We start from the raw sequence: 24,237 nt of genomic DNA on the forward strand, positions 1-24,237 counted from the left end.
TAACACAAGAAACCTCTTGAGTATTGACTGAGAATAGAAAGGCTTATGGCAGCAGCAAGGACAGAAGTGGAGATATGACAGCGATCTAAAGATGAGGGAGCTAAGTTGTTGGAAATTCACTAAACTGCTGAATGGGCAGAATCCCACTGAACCACTATTTCTACTGGAGTTTACAAATATGTGTGCAATTAATTTAATTCCTTTGTTTGCAAGAACAAATTAATACTTTAACAGTAAAAGGTAAATCTAGTCTTCCACATGAACTCAAAGCTTTACCAGGCATGACCTGGATGCCTAAAGCATGGCAAAACACAACCAGCCAGCTCTAATTTCTTGGAAAACCTCCATAAGGAATGAGTGGGGCACTTCTGCTAGTCTTCGTAATCTGTTGTAAAATCTTCATAAAGCCTGTATGAAGGCCAAGGTAGAAGAGAGAAGAGCACCTTTTCCAGAGCCCTTGTGAAGCTTGCAGGCAGAGGGATTGTCTTGAAGGATCACATGAACAATTTTGCAGGTGTGGTAGTCCCATAGATCTTGAGGCTTTTACAACTTCACATGTAAGTGGAAAGGTTACAACCAGTTTTGGAAATATGGAAACATATTAAATCACAGCTTCTGCTGTTTACTGAAAACTCTTTTAGGTGATATTCTCCAATGCAGGACACCATCTTCAGATTCCCCATGTCTGCAGTTGCTAAGGTGAGAGATCTTTTGTCAGTTGGTGTCTTCAGACCCTTTGAGATGAGGGTACAGATACGCTAACGTAAAAATTTATTGCACTACAGTGAGTGTAGTGCTGGTAAATCTATACAATCAGTTTTTGTTCCTTTGGTCTCTGACATACAAATGCTTTGCAGGATGGGTTATTCTGCATGTTTGAGTAATTTCATTGCATAAAGCGAAGCTGGGGCCTCGTCTTATGCTTTTTGTAAAAGCTGTCAGATCTGTGAGAAACTTGTACGTCCTCAATGAATGACATTTTAAATGACAAAACTGTAATCTTTTCACAATAAGAATACAGTTGAACTGTTTATCTTTCTTCCAAGACTTTGCTAGTTAAGAGTATGCTGGTGCTTGTGCAAGAACAGTCTCTCTTGGGTAAGAGCTTAATTCTTTTTCTGTTGAAGACTCATAAGCTGAACCAATATTTAACTCTGCTTTTTTGGGCTTAATAGATTTGACCCTCAGCTTTGTACTTCAGCTACTTCAAAACATGGCTAAAACCAGTTTCCATTTCAATGTGATGAATCATCCCTTTTTCCAAGTGAAAGGTAGCATCATGCATTTAGAATGGTGGCTGCTCTCCTGTGGAGCTGTGCACCCACAGAGCCAGGAGCATGGAAAGTCTCTACCTGTTTCCATTCCCACTGAATTCCAAGCAAGACTGGGAGGGTGTTTTTAGAGCAGCGAAGTTTGAGTATTTTCTAGTAGTTGTAATTGGAACAGTTAATGTAATTTAATGAAATATAGTGCAGATACAGCAAAAATTATGCATGTCCTATAGATTTCCATTAAATTGTATAGCATTTAATCTATGTAGCTTGGTGGAGACTTCTGAAGGAACAGCTTTGTATGGAATTATTTCCACCTACTTTGGAAGTGGGCGTTCTTAGTTTGATTCAAACTAAGAACGGCCTCTTCTAATCTCCAGTTTGTTGTAATAATGGTAGCTAATTCTTTTTGTCTCTTCCCTTCTTCCTTGGTCACAGCCTTACCCAAGCATATTTCTTTTTTGAAGGAGAGAGAAGCAGCTTTATCTTCTTCCTTGAGTGATAATCCTGTTGCCTCCTGTTTTTTCTCTCATCTGGATTTATAATTGACTTATTTCTGATTTGTGCAGCATGTAGGATACTACAACCAATCAGCTTCTCATTTCTCATGTGTGGATTCACATGAGGTCAAGTATGGTTGATTGTAGGACATCCTAAATAACAAAAAATATTTTTTGTTTGTTTGTTTGTTTTAATTCTCTAGGAAGATCAAGCTTCTGAAAAGGACTTATCTAAATTTAGCAGTATGTTGTCTACTGAGTGGCTATGCTTTGTTGTCTTTTACAAGTATCAATGCTGCAGAGAGGTTTTTACTGTATATTTTTCCCATCTGTCTTGCATAGAGTTCCAGGCAAAGAAATTGAGCCTAGGGCTCCAGATACGCAACTTCATTTTTGTCTATGTGAATGCTCCATCCCTGGCAGTGTTCAAGGCCAGGTTGGGCAGAGCCTTGGGTGACATGGTTTAGTGGGAGGTGTCCCTGCCCATGGCAGGGGGGTTGGAACTAGGTGATCTTGAGGTCTTTTCCAACCCTAACTATTCTATGATTCTATAGTGGTAACATTAACTCAGTCTAAATTAGGCATTTATAGGCCCTTTGACTTAGGATTTATCATTATAATTCCTTCTTTGTTTCCTAGAAAAAAAAGAAAAATTATATCCATGTTTCAGATGTGGCATGTACTTAGTTCCTTGAGGGAAGGGGAAAAAAAACTAAAAAACACTCAAAACCACCAAAAGAAAAAACAAAAACCACAAACAAATTAAAAAAACCCACCCAAACACAAAACAACCACCCAACCATGGCAAAACCAGGGGTTTAAGTTAGCCTTATAGTATGAAGCCAGCTTCAGTTAACATAAAGATGGCACAAGAGGGGTTGTTAGTATGTAATTAATATCATAATGTATTATTTATGATGTCTAGTCTCCTTGAGTGTGAGCAGATTTGAAAATTCTTTCTGATTCTCTTGATAAAATGAACTGATATATCCAGTATGATTTATATTTACGCGTGTAAATCAAACCAGTATGTGTCTAACCACACACAGACTAACTTACTCTATTTCCAAGCTGGTTGCAAGTAATAATAGAGGGTAGGGGTAAGCAGAGATGCCTTTCTCTCCCTTTTTTCACCATGATCACTGCTAGTTATGATACATGTGAATGAACTCTTGATTTCAGTGTTTCCTGACAGCAGTGAGAGACAGTATATAGATCTTATACTCAGTTTGTGACATTCTTATCCATATAGATTTCTTATGTGCCTAATTCACAGCAGGTTTGAATTGAGAGTGTCAGAGTTTGAAACAGAAATGAAGATTCGCTCTGCCATTTTAATAGATATTTACCTTTGTTTGTGTTCTGTTTTTGATTTAGTGTAGTAAATGTTTTGCACATGAGTTGGATAGGGTATATTTCACATTTAATGTGGAGACATTGATGATTCCATTAGAAATGATGACTACTTGAATTAGTGATAGTGTTACATTTGAATAATTTAGTCCATAACTTATATTCTCATTTTTACTTTAGCATTTGAAAGATGAATGCTGCTGTTGCAGCTCAGATTGGCATTTCAGTTTTACAGCTTTATGGTTTCTCTTTTGCTATCATGGAGCTAATGGAGAATTTTTTCCTTTTGAGCTCACAAACTCAACCAAAATGTAGGACCTGAGCTTGTGATAAAGAAATATAAAGAAATTTTTTTTTTTTTCCTTTAGCTTCTGCTACTAGTATACCATTTAGGTCTTTAACCTTAGTAAGAACTAGACATGGAATTCAGGTGTTGGTCTGCAAAACTGGCATATGGTTTCTTATTAATGTTCAAAGGCTAAAAATCTGAAGCCATTTTGAACTCGGAGCCCATCATGTATTTATTTCCCTCTCTAATTTGCAGAAAACTAGTTGTGAAAACAGCCCGAGGGACCTGATATTTTTCCATCCCAGCTGCTCCAGCTGAACTACAGCTGCAAAAAAAAAAAAAAAAAAAAAAAATCTAAGTATTGTTTCTGTAAACTGTTGAGTGTATTTTATAACAGAATAATTCCCACAAAATCAGTAACTACAGTTAATGACTGGTTTGTTAAGGCATTAACTGCACTCAGCTGGGAATGACCGATTTCTCTGAAATGGCTGTGGAAGAACTAAGGATAATTCAGTAACACTTTCAAATACTTATTTGGTTAATTAATGGTAAATTCTTGTGGAAATCCTATCAAAGTACTTGTGACCCCCACATTTAATATCCAATGAGTTCATTATGATTCATGTTTTATTGCCATAAATACCAGAAGAATCCATAATGAGTAGGTCATTATTTTCCAGGGGTGCCCTTACTGCTTTAGGCCATTTGGCTTTTCCACCTTCAGTCATAAAATGCTTGATGCTCTAAACTACCAGCATTTGTAGGCCACAACTTTCTGGCACCCCACCAAAACTTGGGCGATTTTTATGAATGTGTTTGGCAGAGATCTGTTTTCTTTCTCTTGCTTTTCTAGTTAGGGGAGTAATTGATGCCTACTGTACCAAGTCATAAGGAGGTCTTCCTTGCAGTGTCTGCTTTTTCATGTGTGGCCTTCAGTAATGGTCAGAAGTAGCAGAAAAGGTATCTCTTCTATGCTTTTGAGGACTGTTCTCCAACCAGGTACTGGGCAGGGTTTGAAAGTTTTTCAGCCAAGTCTGTAAACAGTGATGACTTAGTTTATTCATTAGCATTCAGATGAGTATAAAATAATAATAAAAAAAAAAATAAAGGTAAGCTTGGTACTGGTGTATTTAAGTAATATGTCAAGTAATTATTGAGCTGCCAGTTTACATGTGAGTGAAATCCCAATGTCATTTGGATGGCAGTTGGCTTGGTGGATTTTTCCAACACTGTCACTTTTTACCCTTCAGCCTGAAAGATGATGCTTAGTGTTTAAAATGATGTAGCTGTTGAATCTGTTGTCCTAATCTTTGACAAACTAGTTATGCACAGATTCCCATCAGCTTGTCAATAGGCTGTATCCTTCTTAATTGCGCATGAGATTAACAATTGCTGTGCTTAAAAACAACCACCTTTTCTTGATTTTCGTGAAGTGCTGGTTCTTTGATTCATGAGTTGCCACTGTTTTGTGTGAGAACTGAAAAAAGTCTGGAGGTTCTGGTTTTTCTCCACCAAAAGGCTTCCACAGGGTAAGTGGAACAGTGGAACTTCCAGACATCAGCCTGAAATTTATTCCTTTCTGAGAAATAAGAGTGAAATGAAACTTTAAATGCATACACCATTAAATAGTTAAAAGCTGGTTTAGTTGCATACTGTTTTCTTTTACCTTCAGTTCTGTAATTTATTTTCATCTTCAAGTTAGTAGAATTCAGGTGGGGGTTTTTTCTATTTACTTACAGGTGAAGAATATTTCCTTGCTGTGCCAGTGCAATATGTGCCTGTGACTGAAGTGCTCTAACCCATTTTCTGTTCCCTGTGTTGACAGTAGGACAGGGGAATTCAGGGAAAATGTGTCAGTTAACTGTACAACAAGGAGGAACTTGAATTCAACTCTTTGAAATTGTAGTTGTCTTTGCTTTTTGTGTGTCATGAAATCTGCCAGATGGAATGTACTTTGGGAGAATTTATGTGCCAGTCAGTAAAATCAAAGTCTTTCAGCGTTTATTCAGGTAAAATAATCTTGAATTCTAGATATTTCTTATATTTTAAATTGAGTTTCTAGGTCTTTTTAATTATTTTTGGTAGTTTGGAAACAGAGGCAGTGCTGTCATTCAGCACTGATACCTAAGGTCTTGTTCAGGTATCAGAAGGGTTATTGTGATAGGTTGGACCTTTGAAAAAAGGGGATAGAAAATCATGCATAGTTTCTTCTCAGAAAACTGGTGGCCTTTCCTGCTGTAGTGGACTATTTTCTTGAAAATAAGCTACCAGCATTGCTGAATACCAGAAAACTGCTTTTGCTACCAAATGTAAGACTTTATCGTAGCTGATGCTTTATCTTGGCACAAGTGAAGCTTGCAGAAGTAAGGAGTAAAAAAAACCAAACATGAAGGACAAAGGTTAAATGGATATAAAGTAGCATCGTTCTTGTAAACTGCCTGCCAGTTCATACCTGATGAAGATCTGGTCCAACTTCACTCTATCTTGTTTTACCTATTGCTGTTCTGGGGAGCCAGCTTTCCTCCCTTTTATATTGGCTTACCTTTCACTTCACATAGACTTTCCTGCATTGTCCAGCAAAGCACAATTGTAATTTGGGTCTTAAATTTGAGTCTTGGTGTTTGAGTCTTAAATAGATGCATGGGAAGAAGTGTTAAGAGCAGTGTAAATGGCTTCTTTCTTTTTTCCCCTAGCACCATGAAATTTGAAGGCATAACTTACTCTTTAAATTTTTATATTTGCTTAGTTGAATCCTTTTAGCTGCATGTATGGGAAGTGGTTTTTTCATGTAATTATTTGATTTACAATGTCACTGTAAGTGAATAGGTGGATAAGATGACCAGTCACAAGAGAAGCACAAAAGATAATACATGCTTCATTTATTTGCTTAAAACACAGTGTGTATGCTTTAGCAACTACAGTACTGTCTGTGCTTTTATTTTATTAATAGCCAGAGTAGCTATCAGATTTGGGGATTATCCTTTCTCCAGCTGTTAAGTGTGTGGAAGGTTGTGGTAGAAGTCACATTTATTTCTTTTCAAACAGGTAAGAATCCAGAAGGATCTGAAAGGTCTGCTTTGTAGCTTCATGGGGAAAGTGATAGCATGGGGAAAGCGATAGCATAGGGAAAGAATACTTCACTGTTTCATGGCAACTGCTAGAAGGGTTTCATGGGTCTTTTTTGATAATTCAATTTTGAAAAAAGGCTCAAATGTACATTTTCAGGATAAAGGCATCATATCCTTGCTGATTAAAGGAAATTTCAGCTCCCAATGATGTAGGCATAAATAAAATTTAACAGTCCTGGTTGCTGTGTTAGGTCTTGATGCTTTGCTAAAGTGTTAAACAGGTAAGTTCTAACTTAGCCTAAATAGAAGTGGGAGGTAGGATATTTCTGATCAGAACTGTAAACTCTGAGTTAGTGACCTTATTACATCCTGGTCGGACTAACAGAAACGTGCAGATGAATATTTATCTTGTATATAGCCAGTATCCTGCTAATGGAGGAGAGCTCAAGAAAATGCTCAGTGCAGATTTCAGCAGTGAGTCAGGATCAAATTCATCTGTCTTGTTTGTAAACATTTGTACATTTGTCTAAGATGGTTTTATAGAACCTTTCAGTTTAATACTTCACAGCCTACTCACATAAGCTTCTCTAGTTTTTCCTGAGAACCTTTTTCTCTTGGTAAGAACTAATCTGAAAATATACTAAGGTTGTCTTTGAAATGTAAGAAACACGAAAGGCACTCACAGGGTAATATTATCATTTAGGATAATAAAATAATCTGTATGTGACTTACTTGAAAGGCACTGGATTCCTTCTACAACACTTCGTAGTGGTAGTTCTTATTTTTCTCTTTGGCATTGGTACATTCTTCATCATTTCACTTTGAGACAAGCTTGTTGTTTCAAAAGGAATATCCACAGCTAAATTGGCATTACATTTGTTACTTAATTTTCTGGTTAGAAAATGATGAAGGCTTTCTCTGGATGGCCTGCCATTATTCAGTGTTTCTGTCACAAAATATATTCCTTTTCAAAGGGGGGGGGGGGATTAAGGAAGTGTTTTAAGGTGCTGGGGAGAGGGGGAGTAGTTAGCATTGCCCGTTCCTTCTTAGCACAAGTACAGTTCATTTGGATAGGCCAGGCAAGATCCTTTCATTAATGTTGTATTTCTGATGCAAGTTTTGCCTCTATTAGCTAGGATTTTTGTGCTTTCTGTTTTCCCATTTTATATATTTATGACACCTAAAATAGTAGACTTCTATTAATACGGATTTTTTTTTTTTTCCTTCTAGCAAATGAAAGCTACAAACAAATAGCAATGTGTATTCTGTATCACATAAGCATGGATGATCGCTTTAAATCAATGTTTGCATACACAGACTGCATTCCACAGGTATGTGCTTTTATGTATGTCGAGGTGGTAAGTTGCATCTTTGCCTGTGCATGTCTTTTCCTTACTTATAGCAGAGCTCGCACTGACACCCACAGGTAACAATAGGAACAACCACGATACTTTTGAGTTGATAGCGAATCACCAACTCATCGAGCAGTCTGTTCTTGCTCTTTTAATGGTCCCTAGAAAAAGGATAAGTGGTATGTGCTTTTTCAGTGCTACTAATGCTTGAGCTGCATCAATGAATTCGTAAAAATACAGTTGACCTGGTGTATTTTTGCAAGAGATTGGGAATGCTTGAAAGAGATTAAAGCTTGTTCACATCAGGTCCTTAGAGGATCTTGTGGAAAGTATTTCATTTACAGTTTTAGAAGGCATTCTTACCTGCTCCCACTGGGTATCAAAATTTCAATGTCTCCAGTATTACAGGATATGAACTGGAAACCAGCCAAGCAGTGTTATGTTGCTACATGACAATTCCTTTCCCAACTACAGTCGTGTACAACAGGGGAGAGAGACTTGACGAGTAAGGAACGCTCTTCACCAGTCATTCAGACTACAGTTTGTTGCGTAACACTGCCTGCAGTCATAGTCTTTGGTCCAAGCACAGAAAAAATATCATGGAGTTTGGGATTTTTTTTTTGGTGTGTGTGTGTGTGTGTGTGTGTATGTGTTCTCTGTTTTGTTGTTTGTTGGAGTTTGGTTGGTTAGTGGTTTTAGTACCAAATCCCTTCTTATTGGTAATTTTTCAGTCCTGATGAGGCTGGAATTGAGAAAGCTGCATTGCGTAAGTGTGAAAGCTCTTGGTAGCTTTTTCAGAATCGCACCACGATATCTTCTTTCCTGCCAAATGTATTTTCAACATCAAATGCATCCAGAGTGGGAAGTTGCCATGGAAAGCTTTCAGAATGTTTCTGGTCATTATCTCATAAAAAAAAATGGTGATGCTTTTCCAAATACAGGAGGATTTTGGACAATAGAGAGAGAGAACTGGTGGAAATAACTAGTATATGTTACAAAATGATCTTGTAAACATCCTGCTGACTGCCTTTTCTGCCACAAGAAGCAACTATATGTAAAGCCGTTTGCATGATATAAGGACTTGCTTTGTTCTGAGCCATTATCGGCCAAACCAAAACTCACGCACCCTGTTTCAGGGCTCACTTATGACATGATTTCAGGGAATCTTGGCATGGCTTTTAGATTCCCAGTGCCTAATGTGAAGAGCTGTGGTAACTTCAGCAGCTTCATACTCTGAGCTTTGGTGAACATCATTGTTCTGATAGGCAGCAACTGGTCAAATGGATCTAAATGGTCTAAATTGGAGAGACATCAATTTGATGGGTGGACCACTCGGTGGATAAAGAACTGGCTGGCTGGCCGCACACAAAGAATTGTGGTCAATGGCTCGATGTCCAGCTGGAGACTGGTAATGAGTGGTGTCCCTCAGGGATAGGTGTTGGGACCAGTCTTGTTCAACATCTTTGTTGGTGACATGGACAGTGGGATTGAGTGCGCCCTCAGCAAGTTTGCCGATGACACCAAGCTGTGTGGTTCGGTTGATAGGCTGGAGGGAAGGGATGCCATCCAGAGGGCCCTCGACATGCTTGTGAGGTGGGCTGATGCCAACCTTATGAAGTTTAACCATGCCAAGTGCAAGGTCCTACACCTGGGTCGAAGCAATCCCAGGCACAGCTACAGGTTGGGCAGAGAAGGGATTCAGAGCAGACTTGCAGAGAAGGACTTGGGGGTGTTGGTCAATGAGAAAATGAACATGAGCTGGCTGCAGTGTGTGCTCACAGCCCAGAAAGCCAACTGTATCCTGGGCTGCATCAAGAGGAGCGTGACCAGCAGGTCGAAGGAGGTGATCCTGCCCCTCTACTCTGCTCTTGTGAGACCTCACTTGGAGTATTGTGTGCAGTTCTGGTGTCCTCAACATAAGAAGGACATGGAACTGTTGGAACAAGTCCAGAGGAGGGCCACGAGGATGATCAGGGGACTGGAGCACCTCCCGTATGGAGACAGGCTGAGCAAGTTGGGGCTGTTCAGCCTGGGGAAGAGAAGACTGCGTGGAGACCTCATAGCAGCCTTCCAGTATCTGAAGGGGGCCTACAAGGATGCTGGGGAGGGACTCTTCATCAGGGACTGTAGTGACAGGACAAGGGGTAACGGGTTCAAACTTAAACAGGGGAAGTTTAGATTGGATATAAGGAAGAAATTGTTTACTGAGAGGGTGGTGAGGCACTGGAATGGGTTGCTGGAATGGTTTTGAATGGTCTGTCCTTGGTGGTGTTCAAGGCCAGGTTGGATGGGGCCTTGGGTGGCATGGTTTAGTGTGGGATGTCCCTGCCCATGGCAGGGGGGTTGGAACTAGATGGTCTAAGTTCCTTTCCAACCCTAACTATTGTATGATTCTATGCTTACAGGGCTGTATCCAAAGACTAGTGAAACAAGCAGCAAATAAATGTGCTGCCTTCATTGGGTTTTGGCTAAAACTACAGAATTCAAAGAATACCTATGGCTGTTGATACTTCATTGGTCAATGTAATTATTCACAGATCACACCTCTTGGCTGTTCAGAAAGGACAAGCTGGAGAACTGGAGCTTAGATTTTATAAATGAATGTTCTAATTGAGGACAGTTATTAAGGAAGATAGATAGCAGAAAACATGGAGAAGTGGATAAGGCACTCAGGAGAAGCAAGCATCCTTTTAAAGGACTCCCTGCCATCTGATTCTATCTTGGAAAACCAAACTCTCCTCAGTAGTACAATGTGCTCTTCTGTGAGTTTGTTGCTTTTTGAGGAAACTGGCAAATACTCAATAATGAATGTTTAGCTTTTGCAGGACGTGATTAGAAAATCAGTCCCCTGTTGTCATTTTGAGCAGGCGAAGTGCTTGACAAGGGCTTGCGCGTGCTGTCCCAGGTAAACATCCTTGATTGCAGGAGTTAGTGGGTGCTATTCTAGTAACAGTTAAAAGTGAGTATTAACAGTTCATTCTTGTTTAGACCCCAGCAATGCGTGTTTTGTTTAAATAGGTGCAAATGCCATCCAGATGCTTATAAAAGCCTTTATTGGTAATAACTTGACCAATCAAAGGGCATGGTTAGGCAGTGATGTCATGGTGATATTTAATATTTTACCGCAGAGCAGTGTGCAAAGTTCTCTGCAGCTGCCCACATGTTTTCCACCACGGTTGTCCTGTTTGGCCCCTCTTTGATCTATAAGCTTCTTTTCAGCTTAATGCTGGTAAACGTCCTCTCTTGACAGCACCCTTTGCTCCTGTCCGCCATTATCTGCTGAAGTTCAGAAACCAGAGCATCACTTCAAACAGCAGAGTTAGGGAGTAGCCGGTCAGGAGAGATTCCTGAGGCATGCAGTTCTGGCATAATCATTCAAAGATGTTTGAGCTGGGCTTCGGGAGGGGGTTGGACAGAGGTGTATGTGAACAGAAAGCTGTGGGGGTTGGCCTCTGGTCACTGGTAAATAAGTGAAGGCAGGTGCCAGAGAGTCTAGACACAGTGATTTCAGTCCTGGTCTGTGGTATCTGATACTCAATATGGGACTTGTCTGATTGAACACTACTGCCTCTTCATTGCACATGCTGCAGTCTTTTTACTGCCTTCCTGTTAAATCAGTAAAAGATGACAATGGACATAGTAAAAGCAGAACAAATTTAATTTTAATATTTCCTATTTGGCAGCAATTACTCTTCCTTTTGAAGTGGCACAAGAAGCAATCAAATTAAATGAAGACATAATGGGAAACATGGAGCTTGTACAAAACTATTATTTTAAAATTTGAACAGCTTTAATTGAAACTGGATATATTTTTTCTTTTTATAGAGAAGTAGTTCAGTAATTAGCAGTGTAATCCCATCTTGTTAAACATCTAATTTCCACAGATTTTGTATTGTGTAAGTAATGAGAATGTTTCCCTTCAAATTATTTGAAGGGTTTTAAAAATCCGTTTTTAAAGGTTTTGTAACAGAAGAGTTGCAGGGGGTGATTTTTGAATACTCGTATTCCACTTGTTAAGTGGCAGCTTTCTTCTCTGGTTAATTCACTCTCATGTGACTGTCAGGCTTACGGATTTAATAAACTAGGGATTTTATAAGTTCTTAAAGCAACCTAGGGAATTCTGATTCTACCTTTTTAAGAAGGGGAGGAGGAAATCAATGATAGCTTTTAAATCTGTATATGAAAGTTCCAGAAAAAGAGATAAAGAACTATCTTGTAACTTCTTTTTTTTTTTTTTTTTTTTTTTTTTTTTGGATGGGAGTGTCTATTTGGAATGACAGCCTGTAGTACAATACTTTGGAGTGAAATTCCTGCAATCCCAATGTTCTTGCCTCTGACCCCCAAATGGGTTTTTCACTCACTTTCTCCAGTTTTTAATGTATTACAAACTGTCTTTCCACCAGGCGGCAAGCACATAACTATGTGATTAGTTGTTGCTTTCTTCTCACCTTCACCTCTTCTTGACACAAACAGGGCTATATTTTTGAACCTTGTATTCTGCTTATCTTTAGGTTCAGTTATTTCTACTCCTAGTAATCTCAGCCTTGTCATCATGCTGCTTTGCATTGTAAGCTTGACATGTCTTACAAGCTGAGCAGGTTTTAGGAGCAAATAGAGTTATGTCCTGCAGCCTCTCCATTGAGGAAGCTGTGCAGCTTGTCTGCCATGGTTGCAAACAGAAAAAGAAACTTATGTATTTGACTCATGTTCATATATTCAATATGCCATTCAAAAGTGTTCATATTGAACAAAATGAGACCAGATAGCCTGTGATATAATGGACAATACAGGTGCCAGATGTATAAAATGATGGCAATCCATAGGTTATTTGACTAAGGAATTATGTGGTAATTCACTGACGCCTACTAAACGGTTGGAACAGGATTATAGGTGATTGTCTACTTGCATTAACCCAGGTTGTTCTATCCCATTACCAAAATAATAGGACTTCTCTGGAGAAGTCTTTGGTATATAGCAGTGTTCAACTCTAGCAATGGCAGCTGCAAAGATAAAGTACATTTCTGCAGATACAGCTATTTATGTATCAATGAAGTAATCTCAAAGCAAAATAGTAATAATTCTGCAATTAAGTATGTGTTTATAGTCATAATCTTATTAAATAACCAGGTAGTAATCTGACTTTCTGTGAAACTAAGTTGTGGGGTATTTTTCCCCATATTAAGTCTACCTAAACTTTTTTCCAAAACAAATTTGTTCATTCACAACTTTATAAAAAACAGTAAAAATAAAAAAATTAGTGGTATCAATAAAATGTAACTAACCCATATTAATTTAAGGTGATGAATGACTGCCATTTTTTGCACTTTATAAGCATTGTTATTCCCAAATAATGGAACTATACATCTTGTGCTCTTGACCTTTATAATTTTACTGTTTATATAGAAATGTTGAATATTAATTTTGGAAAAAAAAGTTAAAAAAAGCTACTGTAGTTGACATTATAACATTGCTCTCCTAATGCTTTGGAAAGATTAATGACTTAAGTGTGCTTGTCTTTCTTGGCAGTTAATGAAGATGCTTTTTGCATGTCCTGATGAGCGAGTTGACCTGGAACTTATTTCCTTCTGTATTAACCTTGCTGCTAACAAAAGAAATGTACAACTTATCTGTGAAGGTAATTGTGCTGAGATTTTACTGTTTTCTTGGAGATGACACTTCATATATGTATTTTTATATATACTTACATATATAAATTATGTATATTTGAGTTACTTACAAATCTGTATATGTGTTCTTAAAAAATAAAATGCACCCATTTGGGTAATGATTCCTCTCCAGAATTCATCTTGGTGGCATGAGTGCCACTGAGCAGCCAGATCTACTCACATCTGTCATATGTAGTTTTATAGAGCACACTGATGACATTACTGTGGGAGTATTACTGTGCAGTAGCTATGGCTATTACATCCAAAACTGTATAGAAAGATAAAGATTTTTGTTTTATTTAAGTTCCATGTGCCTAAAATCCATCTGCAGCTATTCAGTGCTTCACCTGTGAGTACCAAATTAATAGTACAGTGATGTAATTTAGGTGCATCTTTCCATTAACTTTTTTTCTTGAGTATATTTTGGGTTCTGGTATTATATTACATGGTATAGATGGGCTCTGTTTTGTTCAGTAGCTCTCTAGGTTGCTTTTAAAGTTTCTTTATTTTCATACTAGTGTTAACACTAGCAGTTTAGGTGGAACGTTATTATTTAGTAGCTCTAATTTTCCCTTTTGCTCAAAACTTTCACTACGAACTACTGCAATAAATTACTAGACTTTAAAAGGGTCAGTTGCAGTCAATATGGCCAGGCATTCCACTTCATAATTCTGTGCGTAGCTCTGTAGAAGGTGTAACAGGGAGATAAAATTTTATTTTAAAGGCACAAATGAAATTCAAGCTAGTAGCACTTACTAGGTAATAAAGTGATCTTTTGAAAACATAATAACATAATTCCAAAGTGATCTTTAGGAAACATAGCAGTGGCACTTGCTCAGTGCAATCAAGTATTTAAGATACGTGTGTTTGTTCCCATGATGATCTATGTAACTCGTAAATAATCTTTTAGAACCATAACTGTATTTATTCTGTAGAGTGGAGAGAGGCGTCTCTGAGTTAGTACCAATAGTGGTGCGGCATCTCCACTAACTGCACTCAATGACAGGATAACAATTTGCATCTAGAACCTTTCTTCATCTGAATAAATAACTAAACACACTTGAAGAGTTCAGCTAGTTATCTGACTTTTTAAGTGTCCCACCAGTACATACAGTCATCATAGCTGTTACAGAATTTATACAGAGAAAGACTTTTCTTTTTCAGCTTCAACTTGAAAGAAGAAATAGTTCCTGTCCAGATTCTTCACTTTTCCCTTTTAAAAGTTCAAGCTGGTTTTGTGTGTGTTGGTTTTTGGTCAGCCATTGCTTTCCTTATTTTTAATTTTATGTGGTGAATTTCCCAAGTGTTTGCTTCATTTCAGGAAATGGCTTGAAAACACTAATGAAGCGGGCTTTGAAATTTAAGGATCCGTTGTTAATGAAGATGATCAGGAATATTTCACAACATGATGGACCAACTAAAAGTCTGTTCATTGTAAGTGCTATCTATTACCTAATATGATCTCTGATTCTTCCTACTGGAAAAGACTGGCTGTGGAGAGCTGCTGTGCTTTGTCTTTACATGGTGTCCACATTAAGTTTTCTTGGCTGCCTCAGGTTGTTTTGTTTTATAAGGCTACCTCATTTGGTAAGACAGGGTTTGAATCCTCACTACAGGAAAAAAAAATCTTAAGCTGTATCCAGTAAGTCCCTGTTCCAAAATAAACACACAAAATGAAGCATATGCCAACAACAAAAGAAAAAAGACAGCACACCCCCCACCCCCCGCAAACCCCAACTGCTGGGGTGCATGTCATAATAATTAACAGTTCACAATTTCTTCTGTTATTGCTAGAGGGCAAAATAAAGTGTGGGGTTTGGTTTTTTTTCCCTACTGTATCCAGTGTTTTGTATAAGTGAATATTTTAAAATTTTGAATACTTGCTCTTCAGTTAACCATGTAAAGCTGCCCTTTCGAAAGGGAGGGAAGGGAAACAACATACTAATTGTGGAAATTTTAAATGCACTGTTAAAATGTGGATTGAATTTCAAATTGTCTTAAAGTAGTATAGAATTAGGAAGTAGAATCCATGATTCCCCTGTTCATGTCCCCAGAATATCTTGTAGTTATTTCTTAAAATCTATAGGAAGAAGACTCTTACTGTCGCTAATGCGGTATGGTGTTCACTGTCGTCTTTATTTTCTAACTGCTTTTTCAAGCCATGTGTGTAATAGCTACTTTTAGAACATCTGAACAAATGATCCACATTTTTTAAAAGTGAAAGGATGGAGCACAAGAATGCTGAAATGTTTTCTTATTCTTCAGCTGAAATTGAAAGTGCCTTATTAGCCTTCATTTAAGGAGAAAAGTCTTTTGAGAACTAGTTTTGATTTGACAGAGTTGTGAGTTCTTCAGAACCCCAGGTTATTCTCTAGTTATGTTTGTTGTTATATTTTCTGTAGGATTATGTTGGTGATTTAGCAGCTCAGATATCAAATGATGAAGAGGAGGAATTTGTGATTGAATGTCTGGGGACTCTTGCAAATTTGACCTTACCAGATCTTGACTGGGAACTTGTGCTGAAAGAGTACAAACTGGTTCCATACCTCAAGGATAAACTAAAACCAGGTCTGTACAAAGTTCTGTTGCTCTTTCAAAGTAGAGTCTTTCGAAGAATTCTTAAAGTGCTCTTGCACTTAAGTTTGGGGAAACTTAACATAGAAGAACAGAATCATATCTAGAGATAAATATACAACTGCCACAAGATTAAGGATTTCTGAGAGGTAATACTTTCTGCATTCTGACTTAGCAGGTTCTGCAGAAGATGACCTTGTTTTAGAAGTCGTGATAATGATTGGAACGGTTTCTATGGATGACTCCTGTGCTGCTTTGCTGGCTAAATCTGGAATCATCCCTGCACTGATTGAGCTTCTAAATGGTATATTTGCCATGTTTGACTTTGGTTTTGTTTTTCAGAGAAATTAGTTGATGTAGTCATGCTGTAACTGAATGCACATTCATTTTCTCTTGCAAGGCAGGAGTAGGTGTTTTATATATAAAAGGCAAAGCAATTACTTGGTTACTGATGGAGAGATATGGACTAGTAGCAGTCTGATAGATTTGAGTTTTTCCTGTGCCTCCCCTACTCCTGCTGCAGTCTGTGGTCTTTCTGCTTGACTGAAGCAGGAAAGAAAATGTTCATTTTGTGTTGCTGGGAGATGAAATCTCTTGCATACCACTGAATTATCTAGCTGATATGTAAGAGCTGGGTGTTCTCTAAGCCTCACAAGCTTCTAATTGTAAGATCTGAAACTCTGCTTTTGTTTTTGTTTTGTTTCGTTTTGTTTTTTCCTTGCAGCTCAGCAGGAAGATGATGAGTTTGTCTGTCAGATCATCTATGTATTTTATCAGATGGTCTTTCACCAAGCCACCAGAGATGTTATTATCAAGGAAACGCGTATCTTTTTAAAGATTAAATATCTAGAATTGCAGCAATTAATTTGCCATCACTGCTGTTTGACCTATATTTATCTTGCATAAACCTCCTGATCTCAGAGCTTTCTTTGTAAATGGTTTATTTCAGCTGAAGGAAGAAGCCAGGCAGCCTAGGCATGTTAGAGAGGGACTGCAAGATTAATAAGAAAGATTAAAAGTTAGTTTGCTTTGAAACAGGAAGGGAAGTAGGAGGAGGATCACTGGACCAGGTGACCCATTAGTTCTTATGAAAACTGAATTACTGTGTTAATTTGTTTTACAAATCATAGTTCATAGAAGAACCTACATAGAGCATAAACAAACCAACCTCTTGCACTGCACCATTAAACATGTATGTTGCACAGTCTGAAGTTATGTGCATTAATAGCAGTCTTTCTTATATCAATCTAGACAACAAAAAATAATGCTTACCTTGTATTTTTTGTCCACCTGATTGTTCTTTGAACTTTGATGTAAGTCTTCCCTCTTCTTCCCACTATGGAGACTTTGATTCCTGTTCCTGACTTTCCTCTGTCTCTTTTTTTTTCACGGGTCTGTTGATGACTGAATCTGTTCTTCAGTTTCCTTATGTTGTGAATCTGTTCAATTTTTGGGTTTTGTATGGTACTTACAACTCTTATTTAGGCTTTACTACTTATTGTCATTATTGTTTGCATAATAGAATATCTTCAATATTTTTGAAACAAATACATTGGAAGCCTTTTTTAAAACCAGAAATGCCTAAGGGTTACAGAGGTAACAGATAAAAGATTAAACCATTCCACAGAATATGAACCTTATGAAATAACACATTGGGTACATGGATTTCCAGTAACAGATCAAAATGTATTTTTTTTGAAGGGGCATGTAATTTCAGCAATTTTGAAGAATATTCAGGTACTTTAAAATGTGATTTAAAAAAACCTAAAAAGTGACTGGGGGAAGACTGCTGACCCATGTGATGTGATGGAAAATTTGTGACTATGGTTCTTAATGAAATTTGCAGTTGGAAGAACCCAGGGCTGTGGAGAAAAAGAAAAAAAAAATCCAAACCAAAAGCTCTTATCCTTAACAGTTTCTTTCCAGAGGCTCCAGCATATCTCATCGACCTGATGCATGACAAAAATGCTGAGATCCGCAAAGTCTGTGACAACACTCTAGATATTATAGCGGTAGGTCTAATTTTTTTTTTTTTAATCATCTGACCTTCAAGAACCTCTTTACATGAGATAATTCTAAAATAACTTGCAAATTGGAGATATTTTTCATGCACAACTTTCTAATCACATAGGTAATAGATCATTTTCATGGGACGACAATCATTAATCTAGGTTTGTACCAGATTTCTGAAGAGTTTCTTATATATACCAGTTAGCTTTACACTACAGACATTTTTAAGAGAGTGCTTTTGTACTTAAATAATCACATTACACAAGTATGTCAAGCTTTATTTCTTAGTTCTTCAGACAAATGGCTCTTGTTACCCACCAGCTTTTATTCAGCTTTTCTACATCGTTTGATGCCAGTTTTTGTTTCAGAAAGAAAATGCAGTCAGCGATCCTGAACCTGGCTGTTTGCTGCTGGGGGAACAGTCAGTATAGTATTGAACTTTTTAATAGTGTCTTCAGCTCTTGGATAGGTTTCTTTTAGCTACATGACTTAGTTTGTCAAAACACAAAGAAATTTTACCGTTTTGCAAAGTCTTAGGATTGTAGACTGTACATAATGTTGGATGTAGAGTAGCTGCCATGAAATTAAATCTTGCAGCCAAAGGAACTTCACTATGAGTCAAGGGGGGTGTCTTTGACTACCTCAATGCTTTTCCTGTCACCTCTTTAGTTGAATTACACATATTGCATCTTGTTCTCTGAAAAGTTTAATATAGTGTAAGACCTAATTTAAGGTATTTTGTTGTCTTCTGTTACACTCATTAGTAATGTCTTCTAATTTAATATTCACCTAAAAAAAGAAGTAGGATGACACAACTTTTTCTGTGTTGGAATTCTTTTTATCTGGCTCTAGTTTTTGCTTCATGGAGGTACTGAATGAAAATCCTAATCCACCTAGTTAGTGGCAGAGTTGCTGTTGACATTCTTTAAGGGCAAAATTTCAAGTAAGATGGATCTGCAGTTAGTACTTACTTATGATGGGCATTATGTTCGGTTACCAAAATCAGTTATTTCCAGAGACATCTCCAGTGGAAACGGTACAAATACTTTTATTTTCTGGGTGAGGCCAGACCATCAGGGTGCTTCCAAGTCTTATTTTGTCTTGGGGCCACTGCAATTTTCAAGTGCCTCAGTTGTTGATTTGTTCATGCTGGGGAGCTTTACAATGTGGTGCATAGCAGTATCTAGTTACTGAAAAATGTTAGCAAAATTATTAAGCAACATTAATTTTATAGAGTCTAGAAAAACAAGATATAGCTTTGTATTCAATATTAACATCTGAGTAAAACGTATTGGGCTTTCTTTTACTTCTTAAGAAGAGGTAATCTTTATGCTAGCTGCGAGTAAATGAGGAGGGCTATTATAATGGATGGGTAAGGCTTCTCAGCTTGCAGGAAGCACTGGACAGGACTTCTAGGGCCTTGAGGAAGAATACAGGGAAGAAATTATGTGGTACTGCTGTTACTGAGGGTAAGGGAGAATATAGCAAGCACATACTCAAAGTAGTTTGCATGGATTAAGTTGTTATTTTCTGTGGTTGTGGAGCAGTGCCACACCTAGAATGGTGTTCACTGATAAGTTTGTAGAGTCCCTTTCTAAGAAGGTCTTTTTAGCTTTATTATCTAGCTGCTGAGTTATAGGTTGCAAAAATGATAAGTAACACCATGCCCTGTTGGGAACAGGAAACACAAACACACCCTCTGTTCTGGAAGAAAGAGAATGCTGCTCATTGCTTTCTTGTTAATGTTGTAAGCTGGCTGCACTCTGTCTCCCACTGCCAAAAATCACAGGCAAAAAAGGCATCACATTCTAGATGGTGGTGGGAGAAAATTTGAAAGAGTAATTTATCAGAACGTCAAATCTTTATGGGTGTTTTGCTGTTCAGCTCAGAGGTGGAGCAGCCTGTAAAAACTGAGGTATTTAGTTGTGTAGCAATTTTTACACAAACAGTGCATTCTGAGTTGTCTGAGCAGACATGTTCTTTAAGAATGGTGAAACTTCTTATCTATGCTAAACCCACAACAAGAAAAAAATGAAGTTTTCAGTCTTGTTGTTCCATACATGCTGACAGGATTAGTTCCTCTGATGATGGAAATCAGAAACTAAATGTTGGAGAATAGAGGTTTCAAAGTAATGTCTTCTCAGGGAGGCAAATGCTTCTTTCACTCATCAATAAGCTGTATATACTGTGATTGAAGTAACACTGAAGAAAATCAGATGCCTTATAAGCCTTAGGGGAGATATGCTTTCTGTAGTAAAGTAATTGTCACAGAAATTATGGAAATGTTACACTAGTGATGATTTGTTTAATATAGCTTGTCTGGACTCTGCCATTGATGAACTGAAACAGATGTGCTGCTTTAGCATAGTACGTATTGGGGAATCGCAGTTTTGCACTGGTAGATCCAAGATACCCCTTTTGTCGAAAAGAAAGTCTGCGTTGATAATTTAGAAATGCTTCAGTCTTGTGTAATATGCCGAGTATTCACACCAAGCAGCTAGTTTAGTGTACTTGCACAGCTAAAGCAGGGCAGGTCTCGAGGCTCTGCTGACAGCCTGGAATCAACAGCTGCTATAGGAGTCTTGAGCAAATGAAGTTCCCTTTTCCTCTGCCTCAGAAGCCTGGACGCCTCCAACTCCAACCTGGTGGAAAGAAGTGTCAGCTTACTTGAGATGGCTTTACTCTGTTCACCTCAGACAACATTATTGAGAGCTCACAGGGCTATTAATCTCTCAGTTTTCTCATTCTTTTTCTGCTGCTAGCTCAGCCTTATTGCAGTTAAATTATTTTCCTCATGTATTCAAATTATATTTAATTAACCATAACCAGATTCTTGAACTGTGTAGTCTCAACCTTTCCCTTCCCTCGTTTCCCCCCGTTTTCCTATTCAGTGTTTTTACAGCTTTGAATCCAGATCTGCTTTTTTCTTTTATGATCAAGAATGGATCATTATACTTCCTGCAGAAGTAAACCATCTTATAGATAGCTACAGCGTTATCCATGTGATTGAGGAAGGACCTCATGCCTAAAGTGTTTTTCCAGCTCTTATTCTTTGCCCCAGGTATTTGTAATGAATCCCAAATAATGTTTGCCTCATATGCAGAGCTGTATTAATGAACAGTTTGCATCTTTCCCTACTAGCTAAATGCCCTGACACAAATCCTTCATGTTGGGCATGCTGGAATGTCGCATAAGAGGCCAGAATGTGCTGTGAACTCTCAGGACTCTGGGATTTGGTGTCAGCTGTGCAAGATGTTGGCCATCTCTCTTAGAATCAAGAAAGACCACAGGGATTTGGTGTGTGCTTTATTTGAATAGGCAGCATACTCTTAAAGTAGATAACCTTTGACTCCAGCTTGGTGTCCTCTTCCCTTGAAGAGTGCTGTAATCACTCCAGGAAAACAGATTCTCCCTTCACTTGTCAAGGCTCTCCCATTCTGTAGTGTCTCTTGTTCCCCTGTTATCCCCTAACAATCATGAATACAGAGATGTGGGCAGAATAGCAGCTAGGGTGTGGGGCTGCAGGCTGAACTGCAGACGTATGTTTTCACTGATCAGCTTCTGCATTGTTAAATTTGCAGTCAGTCTGCTTTGGTGCTGGTAGCTTTTTGTGGCAAAGAGCATGCACCCAGCAGGAAAGGCTCTACCAGCATGAGAATAACCACACTGGAGGAAGCACTAGACCTGGCAGGCTTGTCCTAATAAGGTTATGAGAAGACAAAACTGATCTTGGACAGATTCCTTCTAGCATTGATGCTTGCTCTTTGGAGTTGTAAGAGTAGGAAGGTGAGCTAAACCACTGATCTCTGTTAACTTTCATAACAACTTGCCAATGAGATAAATACCGTATGCTCCTGCAAAAGAAAAAAAACCAAACAGTTTCTCTCTTCAGCTGTTGACAATATAGGAACCCTGTGGATGGTGTGCATGTTAGCCAGGCACCTAAATTTAGGGGCTGTGTTTACTCTTTTTCTCTGCCTTGCTTTAGTTTCATATCGCAGGTTTTGTTGGCTTCCCATCAGAATAAATATAGTATGAATCTGATTGTGAAGAAGTCACTCTGAATTGCACAGGTGTGTTAGAAGGAGTTTTTTTGGTCTGTGAATGAATTGCCCCCTGGTGGTGCTTACACTAAGGTAGGTGTTGTATACACCTGCAGAAGGTGATCCATAACATCTGTTTCTCTCCTTGGTTTATAGAGGCATATAGTTCAAATGGCATGCCTCACTTTTGGATAGCTAGACAAGATAAATCTTCTCTTTCTTAATAAATGGTTAATTTAACCTTTCACGTAAATTGTGTGTTTTAGGGATGGCTAAATAATGAAGAATGTAACACATAACCAAGTACAGCCTTGAACATGATGAACTATTTACTGTATAGCAGCTTTAGTTTAGTATGAGGAATCACATCAAATGAACCCTATTACAGCCCCAATTAAAGGGCAACCACATTAAAGTGAAAAGGAAAATCTGTTTTTCATCAGCTGTGAGAGAACACAAAGCAGATCTGTGTAGCTCTATGTTATCCTATAGTGTGTTAATCAGATACAAGGTGTGACGGAAGCCAGTGACAAAGGGGACCTCTGATAAGGAACAGACATGCTCTGATAATAGGCCAGTTAACGCTTCATAATATTTCAATGGTTCAGTAGTAAACAAAGTTGGAAACAGAACTTCAAAAAGGATGGCACATTCCTCGCGAAGTCAGACCATACATCTTCTATGACACTTATGGATTTATGGAAACCGAATGTTAAAAACAGTGATGTCAGGGAGCTCCAAAGAGAATAAAATCAGCCTTCAAGATTCCTCCTTTTATGTTTCTGAACATGCAGTGTTGGGGGGACATAGGGTTAGAGAATAGGCACATTCCTTTTATCACCTTCTTGTTGCCCCAAACCCTGCTTTTCTAGTAGCTCAGAATTTAAAAGGACTGAAGAGCACAATGCTATGTTTGTATCTCTCTGATGTTTAGTTTTCTGTTTTAATTTGCAGTAATTCCATAGCAAAAAAGGTGTCCTTCATGTATTAAAAAAAACCAAACAAAACAAAACCAAACTTGTAATAGCTCAAAATATAATTACTGGAAGACTTGCTGTGTTTTAGGGAATTGTTTTGCTCCAAACTGCTTTAATTTGGCTTCTTTGTACGTTTGGATGTGTTCCTGCATTTACAGCTTTTCTTCCATTCTGATGTTATTCTATTAATCATTTATCCAGTGGTGTTTCTGCACATTTCTGTGGAAAATATACAGATGTATTCCTGATCTAGCAGTACTGAAATGAACTTGTTTGTGCTGAGGTTATATAAATTGTTCTCGATGATTGCAAATCATCCTTTTCTAGGATTGCTGCCAGATTGAAACTCTTGACAAAACTGATCATTGATCTGATTCTGGTGCTATCACTTCTTTCTTCTTGTTACTCATTCGTAATGAAATGCAAGGTACAAAGTAGCCAAACTGCTTGAACAGGTAACTTGTGATTTTTAAGTAACCTGCAGATATGTTCAGTCTTACAGCTGCTAATTTACCATTCAGTCGATAACCCTATTTTCCAAAATTTAGATGAATGATTGAGGTAAAATACCTGGGAGTTTTAAGCCTCTTGATATAGGATGGGAAATGCACAATACATGAATATTCTGCCCTGTTGTCATTGTCTGAAGAAGAAGTCAGGATCTGAGAAATTTTAACTGTTTTGGTTTGGGGTTTTTTTTTCCTTTTTTTTTTTTTTTTTTTTTCTTTTTTTTCCTCTTTTTTTTTTTTTTTTTTATTTAGGAGGGTAGAAGGAGTTGATGTATATTTGTGACAGGCATTCAGCGTGTTCAGACAGTGGCGTGGAGTGGAACAATGATGTCAGGCAAGCGGTATTCATTGGGGTTGAAACTTTGGGAAGATCAGAATGTTTTCAAAGTGCATTCATGGTTTATATGAATTAGGTAATTTAGCTGATGGCTTTTTGAGAACTTTTAAAGGTAAACAAGGTAAAAGGGATTCAGCTTTCCCACAGATTAATCTAATTTGCTGTTTGTTAAATTTGTGTATTTTCCCCCACTTCTTTACAATCATGATTTCTGGGAATAGTTTTCTTAAGACTGCAGTATGATTTCTGGCAGTTACAAGGTGTAAGTAATTCACAGCTTTTGGA

The 24,237-nt window shown here is 38.0% G+C and overlaps 1 protein-coding gene across 3 annotated transcripts in view; it reads left to right on the forward strand.

Annotated features, from left to right (window-relative positions):
* Nucleotides 1-24,237, forward strand: part of KIFAP3 (kinesin associated protein 3) — a 70,797-nt gene that overhangs the window by 20,660 nt on the left and 25,900 nt on the right. For 2 of the 3 annotated variants that reach the window (XM_080623181.1, XM_080623182.1), the window contains exons 11-17: nt 7,715-7,815; nt 13,363-13,471; nt 14,824-14,936; nt 15,905-16,070; nt 16,255-16,380; nt 16,801-16,899; nt 18,003-18,088. In XM_080623181.1, coding sequence (XP_080479307.1) covers nt 7,715-7,815; nt 13,363-13,471; nt 14,824-14,936; nt 15,905-16,070; nt 16,255-16,380; nt 16,801-16,899; nt 18,003-18,088 — 800 coding nt within the window. The remainder of the gene's footprint in view (nt 1-7,714; nt 7,816-13,362; nt 13,472-14,823; nt 14,937-15,904; nt 16,071-16,254; nt 16,381-16,800; nt 16,900-18,002; nt 18,089-24,237) is intronic. The other variant, XM_080623183.1, reaches the window with a different exon arrangement.

Source organism: Psittacula echo (assembly GCF_963264785.1).
Source record: "Psittacula echo genome assembly, chromosome: 7".
NCBI classification, from domain to species: Eukaryota; Metazoa; Chordata; class Aves; order Psittaciformes; family Psittacidae; genus Psittacula; species Psittacula echo.